This window comes from Heteronotia binoei, chromosome 5 (assembly GCF_032191835.1).
Source record: "Heteronotia binoei isolate CCM8104 ecotype False Entrance Well chromosome 5, APGP_CSIRO_Hbin_v1, whole genome shotgun sequence".
In the NCBI taxonomy this organism is placed as follows: domain Eukaryota; kingdom Metazoa; phylum Chordata; class Lepidosauria; order Squamata; family Gekkonidae; genus Heteronotia; species Heteronotia binoei.
The window spans coordinates 106,250,488-106,263,677 of record NC_083227.1 but is presented as its reverse complement, the minus strand read 5'-3'; the positions used below and the strand labels follow the sequence as shown (position 1 = coordinate 106,263,677).

Here is a 13,190-nt window from a genome sequence, read left to right as displayed (position 1 = left end):
AATCATAGAAGCGTGATACTGAGTGCAATAAATAAATCTCCCAATAAGTATATTGCAAAAGGGCAAAGTTACATTTATTCAAGTAGATCACATTCACATTCAGGATGCAGTTAAAAGAAGAGAGAGAAGCCTAATCTAAAGAGTACTGCTATCCCTATCACAAATAGCCAGCTAATCTGGCACCATGTGTAGGGGAATATGGGGGCACTGTATCTACTGGAGACACTTGCAGAAGTTTTTGTCTCCATGGAAGGCCAAGTGAAGGGATTGAAAAGATAAAGCAAGAGAGAGGAGGGTTCAGAAGGCAGCTCCCAGGTTAAGACAAAGAGAGTACTCTTTTCATGGCGATAACACCTACACACCCTTAGAGTTATGTGGTGCCCCCCAATGTCCAGGCATGCTGAGCTGCACACTTCAACAAGGACTACTACTACTACAAGAAGAAGAAGATTATTATTATTATTATATTGGATTTATATCCCACCCACGCTCCAAATTTCAGAATTTCAGAATGGCTCACAATCTCCTTAATCTTCCTCTCCCACAACAGACACCCTGAAGGTGGGTTGGGCTGAGAGAGCTCTCACAGAAGCTGCCCTTTCAAGGACAACTCCTGCAAGAGCTATGGCTGACCCTAGGCCATTCCTGCAGCTATAAGTGGAGGAGTGGGGAATCAAACCCAGTTCTCCCAGTTAAGGGTCCATACACTTAACCACTACACCAAACTAGTATGAATTTGCAGTTATGGGGCACCATCCAAGAGGTTCCTGTGAGAATAACAAAGTCAGTTTCCCCATTAAAAAACCCAAAACCTTGTTTGTTGAGTATAAAAATAACTGTTTCCTGAAATAATATTTCATTTGTTTCTGAAGAAACATTACTCTACCATAAAGAACAGGAGTTTGTCTTGAGGAAATAATGTCTAGGCAGTTACATAATGTCTGTCCAAACCAACCCGAAGAAGATGAGTACCTGGAAGGGCCAAGAGTCTTCATACAAGGCTCTAATTTGCATAATGCTAATGAGGATTTGGTGGGAGATAACCACTCCCCTTAAGGGAGCAAGTGCACAATTTGGAGAAACTCTGGGTGCCTCTTTATCACTTGATAAACAGGTGGCTAAGGTAACAAAGAGTCTCTTTTACTGTCTTAGGCTGGTGCAGCAGCTTCAGCCATTCATGGTAAAATTATTATTGCTGTTAACTCTAATCTTTGGATTGATTGTTAGCCACCCCAGCAGCCTTTTGTGCTAGCATATAAAATACTGACCTTTATCATACTTCACTTCTTCCTCTAACCAAAGAGACACTTAATTTAGAAGAAGACTTCAAACTTTGCTGAGTAGAGCGGTAGAATATGGGTTTTTTTCAGGTATTTTGTGGTAGGTTGATTATTGTTATGAAGGTTGTTACGGTATGAATTGCTTGCAGTGTGTTTATTCTCTGTATCTAGAAAATTGTCACTTTAGTACAGAATAATGTGATAGGTATATTTTTACCATCATATTGATTTTCCGGAAAATCTTTGTGGTGACTACTCCCAAAAAGTCAGGGAGAGGGAGAAATGTAAGATTTCAAAAGCAAAAATAGCCCTTTCTGCTTTTTGCTGCCTTATTTGTACCAATGAGGTACAATTTTCCAGAAATGCCTTTGTTTCATGAAAACTAAATTGGGTCAATTTAGCCTTAAGAATGTTTTCTCTAAGGACAGAAAGCATCCGTCCTTTCATAAAAACAGACATTCTGCAGAAAATATGAACCATAAAATATAATTTCACTAGTGTTTGGGATTTACAAAGATGAAATCTGGTTTTATGTATTATTTCTTTCTGATTAAGGTGGAGGCAGAGTTGATTGACAAACTGGACAGCTTGGTGTCAGAAGGAAAAGGAGATGAGAACTATCGGGAGCTCTTCAGTCTGCTGTAAGCCTTATTCTTAATATTACAGGAAACCTCTTAATAAACACATGCAAGGATGTTAGCATGATGATTAAAGTCTTTCTCCAAAAAACACTAAAAGGTACTCGTGTCATAGCATGAAGCTCAGTTCAGAAATAAAAGTCTGGAAATTATGTCTAGCTTTTTAGTATGCGAAATAGTATGATATGTCTATGTATGAGAAACTAGTATTAATACTGCTTATAAATCATGTATACTAACACTTGAAAAGTATGCATTATTTTAAACCCTTTTGCATATAAGTGCTATTACATAAAACACAGAATAATTAGTCCACAGAACAATTCAGTCTCTGATAGCTTCATTCTTATTTTTAAAAAAATGTATGTAAAGGTACTTTTTTCATAGTAGATGGCTAGATTCATCAGCTCTTGGGAGGGCAAGTCCTTTTGGTCTCAAATGCTTTTCCACAGTGAGTACTTTAGGAATGTACAGTTGACTTTACCAGCTCTGTAAAATGCCTGATATATCAAGGATTGGATTGACAGTAGCCAATAGTGGAAAGCTGCCCCTCCCCCAATTATTACTCTTTATTCTGATATTTTCACTTCTGATAGTATTGGGATTAGGAACAGCTGAGGAGGCAGCAGGAATGGCTAGGGAGGAGGGAATGCACTCCAGATGATGTGCAGCGCTTCTGACCTATAAAATTTCCTTATCGAAAATAAATTAGTAAAGGGACATCAAAAACTAAATAATGCAAAAAAACTCCACTACACTCTCTTCTGGAGAAGGTTCTCTTACAAATGTGGTGCTGTCTTTGGGTAGCATAAGAGATCTTAAAAGTGAGTTTAATGCATTTGTGGGAGAAAAATTAAAGTTTGAAAAATCTGTAGCAGTATTAGATGGTAAGACTGAATCTATGGAAAACAGGATTAATGAAAAAAAGACTGAATTAATTTTACAGAGTTTAGAACTGTAAAATCAGTAAATTGTGGTTGAGGAGCTGAAGAACAAACTTGAGGTTAGAAACAAAATATATCATCAATGAGATCATGCCATAGAAACAATGACAAAATTACTGAACTTGAAAACAAGTTAGAAGAACTGGATAACAACAGTAGATTATCTCTTAGCCTGAGGGAGGTTAAGGAGAAGGTGGATGAAGTGAACTAGTTTACTAATTTAGAGGACCTGTTTTTTGGAATCTTAGGCTCAGACTTAATAGATGCTGTTAAGATTTCTCATGCATTTAGGATTAACTCCCAAGCAGCAAGAGCTGGGAATACTTTGGTAACTTTTGATTCAGCACCTATGAAAGAAAGTTTATATAGGAAATTAAGTAAAGCTCCTTTAACAATCAATTATAGCATATTTTCAGTTTGAACAAAGCAGTAGACAAGTGCACCTTTAAGACCAACTAAGCTTTATTTAGAATGTAAGCTTCCGTATGCTCTTAAGCAGACTTCATCTGACAAAATGGGAATGGCAAGCAGCAATTCTTAATATAAGTGGGCAGTGTGGAATCATGGAATTATGGGAATGTTTTTAGAAGATTAAAAGAATCACAAATAGGGATCTGTGTTTGTTAGTGTAGGATAGGGATGGGGAACCTCCATCCCAAGGGCCGTATACAGCCCTCGAGGTCACTTGGTGTGGCCCTCGGGGATTGCTGGGCCGAACCGAGCCATGTGGCAGCCTCTCTGGCCAGCGAGGATTGTGGGACCCAACCGCACTGTGCAGCAGCCTCCCCAGGGCCAGGCAGGAATCACAGGGCCCAGATGTACTGTGCGGCAGCCTCCCTGGGGCCTGGCTGGACAGAATTGCTGCAGGGCGTGGAAAAGTCACTGTCACAGTTCAGTTTGCACTTGGTTATCCCAGATGGTGTGACCTAATATGCTAATGAGTATGTGACCTAATATGCTAATATTAGGGGATGTGGTCTAATGTGCTACTGAGTTCCTGCTGGGCTTTTTCTACAAAAAAGCCCTGGACCTAGGCATTTGCCTAGGACGGCGGGCTGTGTGTGCACCAGATTAGGCTCTCCCCACATGACTTCAAATAGAAAAACAATTATTGCATTAATTTTGCTGGCCTGAATCGTTCTCCCTCAGCGGAGCACTGTTTTTTAAGTTGATAATTTTGTATGGTCCGCGAATGATGTTATAAATATCCAGAAAAAAGGTTCCCCACCCCTGGTGTAGGACAAAACAGGGCTGAAAAAACACTGGAGAGTGATAAAAAGCAGACTGCTGTCGTAGGTGCAGGTGCCATAAATCTAGGTAACATTCTGGCTTTGTTAATTTAAATAGAGGGCATGGTATCTCAGGATATTATAACATCCATATTGTTTGCCATAGGATGGGTTGGTATAAGCAATAAGACAAACTTTTCAACTTAACTCTGGTAAAGGAGTACCTCCTGTTACAGTATGGGAGGCAGTTAAGGCAGTTATAAGAAATCATGTTATCAGTATTTCAACACATTTGAAAAACAGAGAGACTTAGAGAAGGCAAATCTGATAGCAAAGATTAAAATTTTAGATTGGGGGAAGGCCTAGATTTTTCTGGAATATGCAAAGAACTGAAAGAAACAAGAACTGAGCTAGAAGAGTTAGGTATTTGTAGGATGCATAAAAATGTGTTATATACAAAGCCAGAAACTGTCATGCCTGCACCAGACCCAGCCCTTGCTAACCCAGAGCAGGAGCCACCTGAAACTGATCAGGCCACACCAGGCCCTAGCTCATCCCCTCCTGAGACTGATCAGGCCACACCGGGCCCTAGTGCATCACCTCCTGAATCCCCGCCACCTGTGAGCCGGCTCCGTGAAAGGAGACGGCAGGAGTTCAAAGACAGACGGAAAGAAGCACGCATGCGTGGGAGGAGAGATCTAAGCCCGGAGTACTAACGAGTTAACAAGCCAGCACAGTATATCTGTAGTCCTCGCCTTAGGGCAAACTGTGCTGGCAACGAACGATCCTCCTCGGACGTGACCACGCCCTGCACCCTCTTGCCTGCTGAGAGAACCCGTTTGCTCCTGACCCGGCCTGAATCTTGGACTTGGAACTGGACTCTGCTTTTGCTCTGTGGACTGGCTTTCGGTACTTTGAATATATTCGGCTTGCTTCCTCTGGCTTCTGACCCACTGCATTCCTGTGACGACGCGCCCTGCTTCTCCCTTCGGCTGGACTGATTTACGGTAGAGACTAATTAGGACTGCTAGATAACGCTTGAGCTACTCCTTGAAAGCACCGTAGCCGGCTGCCAGCGTCCTGGCCGATTGCCAGGGCAACAGCAGCCGCCCGTCTCTACCTGCAGGTCCGGGCCCTGACAGAAACCAATTTTTAAAAGTATGGTGGGAGTAAGGTTTTATTATGACAGTTATAATTTAAGAAGCATTTTAAGGTAGATGCTGAGCTGATATAATTTAGTACACCTTCCAGTGATGTCAAGGATGTGTGGCATATGTAAATTAAATATGCAAATGAGTTGTGATAATTAACTCCGGCACCTCTTTTTCTATGAAATGACCCCAGCAAAGCAACATTATTTTGAATATGGCAATAAAGCTAGTAAATTCTTAGCTTATAGAGTGAATAAAAAGAAAGCTGTAAGCTCTGTAGTGGCAGTACAAACTAAAGACGGTTATAAAATTATGCAGGCAGATCATAATAGTTCAAGAATTTGCAGACTTTTATGACAAGACTGTAAATTTGTTTGTTTTAAGCTACTTGTAATTTAACTTTTGGTTTCTTATTTTCCCAAGCAAAACCATTTATAATTTTTTGCCGTTCATTAAGTGTTTTGTGTCGTATTGTAACTGATAAATTATATAGCATATAGATAATCTTTGATATTGCTGACATCTTTACTGCATTTATTTGACCTAACAATTTATAGGTTTTATAGGTTTTTCACAAATTAAGTTTATTTCTTATTTCAGCAAAAATCACTTTGTAATTATATTTATAAAGTTTGGTGTTATCTTTATTTTTTTACTGTCAAATAACAACAAACGTAGGGTGATACTGTGGAGTTTTAAAGACAAGAGATGTTTGGAGGTGGTTTGTCATCTCCTGCCTCTGTGTTGTGACCTTGGTATTTTACTGGGAGGCTTGGAGGCAGAATGTATTAGAGTGGTAGTATCTTTAGACAGAGAAACAGGGGCCAGAGTGGAACTCATGGATGGGCCTGTTGTCGAGGTGTCAGAGTTCTGGAGTTATATATGACCTGAGAAGTTTTTGTATATTGGGAAGCATATATAAGCAGAGTCTTCTTGCAGAATGACAGCAAGGATCCTACAATCCCAGAGGTTCCTTATGTAGCTAACAGGCAACAAAATTTTTCCAAGAATGTTGAGGGCGCAACAACCTCAAATCCAGAGAAGTAGGTGCACACCATCCTGAAGCATTCTGCTTCCCTCAGGCTCCCAGTATCTATCCCTTGTCTGTTAAACAAGGCAAGGGAGAAATAGCAGAACAATTTCTAGAAACCTTCACTTCATGTGCTGCCCCCTCCTCTTGAAAAAATGGGAAAAGCCGGTTATTTCTTCTCCTGAGACTGATTGTCAAGCACACTCAGCTCCTACCATTGCTACTTTTTCCAAGACAGAAAAGAGTAAACATAATTAATCTTCTCTTCTCTCTCAGGCCAGAATAGGGTGTCACCCTCTACTGCAGCAGTCTGGTTCTCTACACTGCTTAGCTTAGATATGGTATCCACAAGCGGAGGTTTTCCAGCCATCATTTTTTAAGAAGTCCCTTTTCAGGCTCCAAGTTATTTGTGAAATCCAATTCCATACTCACTGAAATGAAAGACAAGAAAAAAGTTCTTCCTGTCTGAAATAAGGATGATCAGGACATCTAAAAGCAAGCCCATAGTTAGAAATGTTAAAGTAAGGGGGGATGAGTATTATGATGTGTAGCCAAAAGGCATTCTGCAGGTGAACAAAAGCACACATTTTTTCACACAAGCAAGTTGCAGCAATGGCTTGCAATGAATGATTAAAAACTGATAATAGGCTGAGTGAAACTGAGGAACAGACAATAGACTGCTGTCTCCCATTATAAACCTCCTAGTCCTTCAGAATGTGAAAGAAGCCTTGACAAGCACGATACTTGTCCACCTAGAAAACCCACCATCTTCTGAAACCTACCCAGATACGTCAGACCAGAACTACCACAAAACAATACTACTGGTCTATGGCCATAATAAAATGTACTGCCACAAAATGGTGCTTCTCAATTTCAGCCCAGAAAGGTGGCCCAGAAGAATATCATGATTGATGGTATCAAAAGCTGCTGAGACATCCAGGAGAATCAACAGACATGCATTCCCTTAATTCATCTTCCAGAACAGGGTACTGCCGAAGCAATTAAGGCTGATTCAGTCCTATAACCAGACCTAAAAACGGTGGAAAGGATCGGAAGCATTTGCCTTATCCAGGAAAGCTTGAAGTTGTTCATCTGCCACCCATTCAATCACCTTGCTCTAGAACAGAACATTTGAGACTTTTGAGTTATTGAGATCTTCTGGGTCCTGAGTAGGCTTCTTTAGAAGTGGACACACCAGAGTCATTAACTCCCTCTTGGACCCCGTCAGCCAGCTGCTTTGACCAGAAGATTTAATTAACCAGGAAGAGCAAGGGTAATACAAGCAAGGTGGTAGACCTCAAACTTCCAAGGATCCTGTCATTAATCTACAAGGACACTGGATAACAAATTATTTGTTGTGTGTTACAGTTAGGGAATTGAACTAATCAATATGTCTTTTGATCTGCTGGGTTAACAAACTATTAAAATATTTAGAGTCTCTGAACAAGAGAGGATCAATGCCCATAGTTGCCTGTATAAGATGCCATGCTTGTGTATAATCCTTCTAGCGTGATATGATAGTTGATGATGTTCCATGGACCAATAAAGATGGTGAGAGGTAGATGATTAAACAACACTCATCATAGAAAAAAGGAAAATGCAAATTTATTTTTCATAATGGCCAAAATAAGGAAATGTGGGGATGAATTTGCATGTCTGATTATATCATATTAAAGAAAAATACATTTTCATCTATTTATGGTTCCATAAAAAGAGTGGGGGTATAGTGTTCCCTTAGTATGAAGTAGTGATAATGTATAACCTTAGATCAGTAATCTCCTTATCTTTACTTCATGCAACATGGATCAGAACTCAGCTCTTTGGGCCCTATCCCAGGTAAGATGATGATTGAGTTTTGTGTGGAAGTATTATAAATACTAAAATTGCTTCCAGGGATTTCCAGGCTTTATATTTCCAAGGAAGATTTATACACTATTTAATTTCACACAGCCTGCTGGAAAAGATTGAGCAGGAGACTTGGCGGGAGACTGGCATCTCTTTTGTTACATCAGTTACTCGTCTGATGGAGCGTCTCCTTGACTACAGGTAAGAAGTCTGTTGAACATTCATGGGTATCTGTTGCATAGTGCTTGTGATATCAGTGCTAACAAGAGATACGACTTTTCTCCATTATGCTTATGTAGTCATTTATCTCTTAATAAGGCAAGGGGAAAATAGCAGAATAATTTGCCATTTTAACTTAGGTTCCAGGGATTAGATCCAGTTGAGTGTTTCTGTTAGTGGAAGGATAGAAGATGGTAAGTCTTCTAATTTCCCTCCTCCCTCTGTAGCCCAAAATTCTGCTTCTGGGGTACCCCAGGAACAGCATTTCAGAGAACATTTGGGGTTTCAGCAAAAGAGGGAGATGAGAAAATCACACTCCATAGAGGGAGTGGATCCAAACACATACCAGTAACTATATTATATGTTAGGCATATTTAAAGGTTTAATGTCATTTTTTCTCTACTCTGTAGCTTAAGTACTTTATTTAGAACTCATGCAAATCTAACACCTCTCTCACATCAAAAAGAACATTTTGATCTTTATGTGCATATTCCCACTCCCCCCACATACACACTAATTTTTATTTCTGAAACAAATTTTGAAACATGCAAATTCCAACAATTGCCACCTCCTTTTTCTATAGGGACTGTATGAAAGGAGATGAAACAGAGAACAAGAAAATAGGCTGCACTGTTAACCTTATGGTAAGAACACTATGTACTTTTGTATTTGGTTTGTGTATGTGTATTGACCATTCTTCAAGTTCCTTTATGCAACTTTTAGTGCCTGCTTGCAAAAACCATTCCTTTAAATGGTGGAGAGGTGAACTTACCGCTTGGACTTCACTTTCGCGCAGCTTGTAAAAGCTATTTAAAGGGAACACTTGGAAGCAGGGGAAGGGAGTGATAGAGGTTGTTAAAATGACTTGCCTCTATTTCAACAATCCCTCTCACTTCGCCTGCTTCCTCCCCACAATGGTATGGTATTGTTAGAGTTGAGAGATAGGGGGCTGGAGCTAACACACATATCCTTTGAGGGGGAGCTAGATAATCCGGGACCTTGGCAATATCATTCTGTCTCTCAATGTCTTTTAGTCTCTGTTTGACTATGGCCCTGGCTTGATCCAGGGCCATTATCTGGAGAGATTCAGGTAAAAAGCCAAGCGTAGACAATTTCTGATGGATGGCTCTAACCCAAGAGGAACAATAACTATCCTTTAAAATTAACGATGTGATATTCATGGGGCAATGGCTGAGATTAAGCCAAGTGGTGACTGAAAGTAGGCTCACCCTAGCCTCTATCCTTAGCAAGCCAGTTTCCAAGCGTAGTACTGCATTGGAAACGCAGGTTGGAAAGTGGAAAATGGCTCTCAAGAATTTGGACTGAATTTTCGCAAGGGGATCAAAACTTGATAAGGATGGACCCAACATAGTTCCATAAGTGAGTTGGGGTATTGTTTTGGTCAAGTAGAGTTTTAATGCAACTGGTATAAAATGCCCCCCTTTCGTGAGAAAAAACCTAACGGTGGCCTGGGTCGATTTGCGACCAGAATTGGCAGCATATTCGTGGTGAGCCTTCTTTGACCCTGAGAACTGAATCATGACCCCCAAATATTTGTAAATTGTTACCTGTTGTAGACTGTGGCCAGAAAAAGACAGTCTTTACTCGTTATCCACAGTGGGGGGGGGGAGACCAATGCATCATTCTCCTGTCCCCCCGCCTTTGATCTGAACAACAACCCTGTGAGGCAGGTTAGGCTGGAAGTCTGTGACTGGTCCAAAATCACCCAGGCAGCTTCAACAGCAAGAACCTGTGTCTGGCAAACCCCACGCTGGAGCCCTAACTCCTATGCCCTCCTCAAATTCTATTACAGAATCTCCAGGAATTTCCCACCAACCTGGAACTGGCAGCTGTAGTCAGGACTGGCCCCAGTGAGTTCTCCCCCAGGGGCCTTTAATGATCCCTTTCAGACCAACAGTCTGTCTCTGATAACGTTGTTGGTCTTAAGCAGATGACTTCAATCTCTTTCTGTGTCTCACTTTCCCTCCATATCTCTCTCACTCTCTGTATCTGTCCACCTTGAAAAGCAGCCATTTTCTCCAGGGGAAGTGATCTCTGCCATCTGGAGATTAGTTGTAATTCTGAGTGACCTCCAGCCCTCACCTGGAGATTCAACCAACAACAAAAAACTGTGGAAAAATAACGAAAAATTAGTGAAAAACACTTCAAAAGTGTAATAGATAATTAAACACTTCAGCTTCACACATTTTCACATATCACTGCATACAACAGCATATTGTCACAAATGCAAGATATAAAGTGCAAAGAATAAATATTCAAAAGTGCTTGCAGTTAGTCCATATCCAGTTTGAAGTCCTTGAAAACCATTAATTAAAGTGCCAGTGTCCAATGTGTTGCAACTGCAGATAATTCTTGTTCTTCAGCAAAGAATTTATGATGTTAAGACGTTGCTTTAAATTTCATTTCTATAAAGATGTTTATTATATAGTGGATGGTCATAAGCCTCTAATAGTAAAGCTTGTAATACTGTTTCAAATGTCTTCATCTGAGAGACGTATTCCACTTATCAACTTCCAGCATACAACATTTCTATGACACTAGCTCTGGAGAAAACCTGTTGTTGGTTGAGTCATTCTCTGTGGAACTCTAGGCTTTTCATTCACTCACCTGGAGATTGGCAACAATGGTTCTCCAGGAGGAACTTGTCAGTTTGGAGTCTATGGCATTGTACCTGTCTGAGGTTCCACTCTTCCTCAAACCTTTTCCAAGCTCCACCTTTCAAATGTCCAGGAATTTCCCTACATGTAGTTGGCAACCTTATCTCCTTCTCAGCCGCCATCCTGGGGTGAGGCTGAGGGGTGAAGGAAGAGGAAGTGACAGGAAAGAGGCAGGAAAGACAGTAAAGTTGGGACAGCCATGCCCTCTGAGGAAATGCTCCTGGCAGTGCCAGGCCTTGCTTCCTAGTCACATTATAGTGGAGGTGGTGGATTCCTAGCTATTTTGGTGGCCTTTGGAGGTTACATGTGTTGGGAGGCTGTCTGTATGGACCGTTGATGAGGTAGCAGAGGTCTTTGGCTGCCACCAGCCGTGATGCCTTTCATGAGGCTGCAGTACAGCAGCAGGCCTTTCTGAGGCCGGTCGACAGAGAAGACACTGAGAAGTATCAGAGAGATATCTGTCTCTGAGGTAAGACTGTTTTGGTGGTTTGTTCAACATTTCTGGGCCTGCAGTAGGCAGGGGTAGGGGAGTCAGCCAATGGGAGGCCAGAGACGGTGGTAGATTGTTCATGAGCCAATAGTTCATGCAGAAAAGTTCCAACCAGTGAGGGTGCTCAGTTTTGCCACCACCACAAGGGAATTATGTATAAAAGGTTCTGCATAAAGATTTGCACTGCTTATTACTCTAAACCATATGATATAAAGACAAAGTATTTGTAGTAGGTAACAAAAATGATTTATTCTATGTGGATATAATTGTGTGATAGCAAACAAGCATTTAGCAGCAGCATAAAACCTGCAAAAAGAAAAAAATCTAATAATCAGTACTTTATTTCTAAGTAGCAAAGGAGACATCAAATATATGATAGCAACATAAGACCTGCTAACATAATATATTTTTTATAATTGGCATTTTATTCAGTGTGATAGTTGTGACTGATGCAAACATGCAAGTTTTTCAATATCTGGTGCAATGATGTTAGTGACAGACAAAGACCATTCTCATGATATCAAGGCAGTTATGAGCTTTTGATCGTAAACCAATGATATAACAGCTCAAACTAGATTCAAACGTGACAAACATAATTTATGGATAAGTAGTTAAATGGCTCCTAAGTATCAACTGGTCTGGGAGAAAACAAAGCTTATACTTCACTGCTTGTTCCACTTCTAAACTTGTTGAACCAAGCACCTCTAGTTATTATGAGAACTTCACTGCCGATATCATTGAGAGGACAACCTTGTATTGCTTATATACTAACTGAGCAGTTGTTCCACAAGAATTATTGTGACCCAAAGAAGATGGGGATTGAAACATGCTGACTCAAATCTAGGATGCATATTATCAGCTTTCACTTACGATACAGTTTAGACATCATTTTTGCTGCAAGCAACAATTTCAGTGCATTCAGTGAATCGACGGACATTGTAATGTGGACTTTAGAAGTGTATGAATGAATTTGACTCTTTGATGTGATATGGACTTTGTTGGAAATTGACATGCAATATATTTCTGGAATGATTATTGAGATATAAAACAAGAGACTAAAAAGTAGTACTGGATATAGTGTTCAGTAGTTTTTGAATTGCTGGTTAATTGGCACACAGTGTTTTTGCTGTTTAGCTAAACATGTATACTGTGGTTTCCCTGTTATTACTTCCTGCAGGTCCTGTGACCTCAGAATAAATGTCCCAGGGACTGGAAATTGTGACGCAGGGAGGCGAACTCTGGAAAAATTAGGGATCCTTGTGAAGACCTTTTAAGAACCTTGTGCTCGATTCAGCCAGTTGTGTTAACATTTACTGTATTGAAATGTATGATTTTTTAGTTTTAAACCACTAAATAAAAAACAGAATTAAGTCCCCTTCATATTTTAAGTGCATTTGTATAAATAAATTTAGAACACTAAAAATATCCTAATCTAGGCAAATTGTTAAATATTCATTCTTTTCTTTTGCTACAGAATTTTTATAAATCTGAAATTAACAAAGAGGAGATGTATATCCGTTATATCCACAAGTTGTGTGACATGCATTTGCAAGCTGAAAACTACACAGGTATGTAAAAAAGGACACTGCAGGGAAAGGGGACTTGAAAGCCCTAAATATGCATTCAGGAGGATTCCTTAACAAGTAACAAGCTGCATAGTTTCAGGTGAGTAGCCATGTTGGTCTG

The 13,190-nt window shown here is 40.2% G+C and overlaps 1 protein-coding gene across 11 annotated transcripts in view; it reads left to right on the top strand.

Annotated features, from left to right (window-relative positions):
* The window catches only part of DOCK3 (dedicator of cytokinesis 3), a 340,630-nt gene that overhangs the window by 254,965 nt on the left and 72,475 nt on the right, over positions 1-13,190 (top strand). For 9 of the 11 annotated variants that reach the window (XM_060240011.1, XM_060240016.1, XM_060240009.1 and 6 more), the window contains 5 exons: positions 1,836-1,921; positions 8,082-8,108; positions 8,223-8,318; positions 8,920-8,980; positions 12,979-13,072. In XM_060240011.1, coding sequence (XP_060095994.1) covers positions 1,836-1,921; positions 8,082-8,108; positions 8,223-8,318; positions 8,920-8,980; positions 12,979-13,072 — 364 coding nt within the window. The remainder of the gene's footprint in view (positions 1-1,835; positions 1,922-8,081; positions 8,109-8,222; positions 8,319-8,919; positions 8,981-12,978; positions 13,073-13,190) is intronic. The other 2 variants (XM_060240010.1, XM_060240013.1) reach the window with 1 other exon arrangement.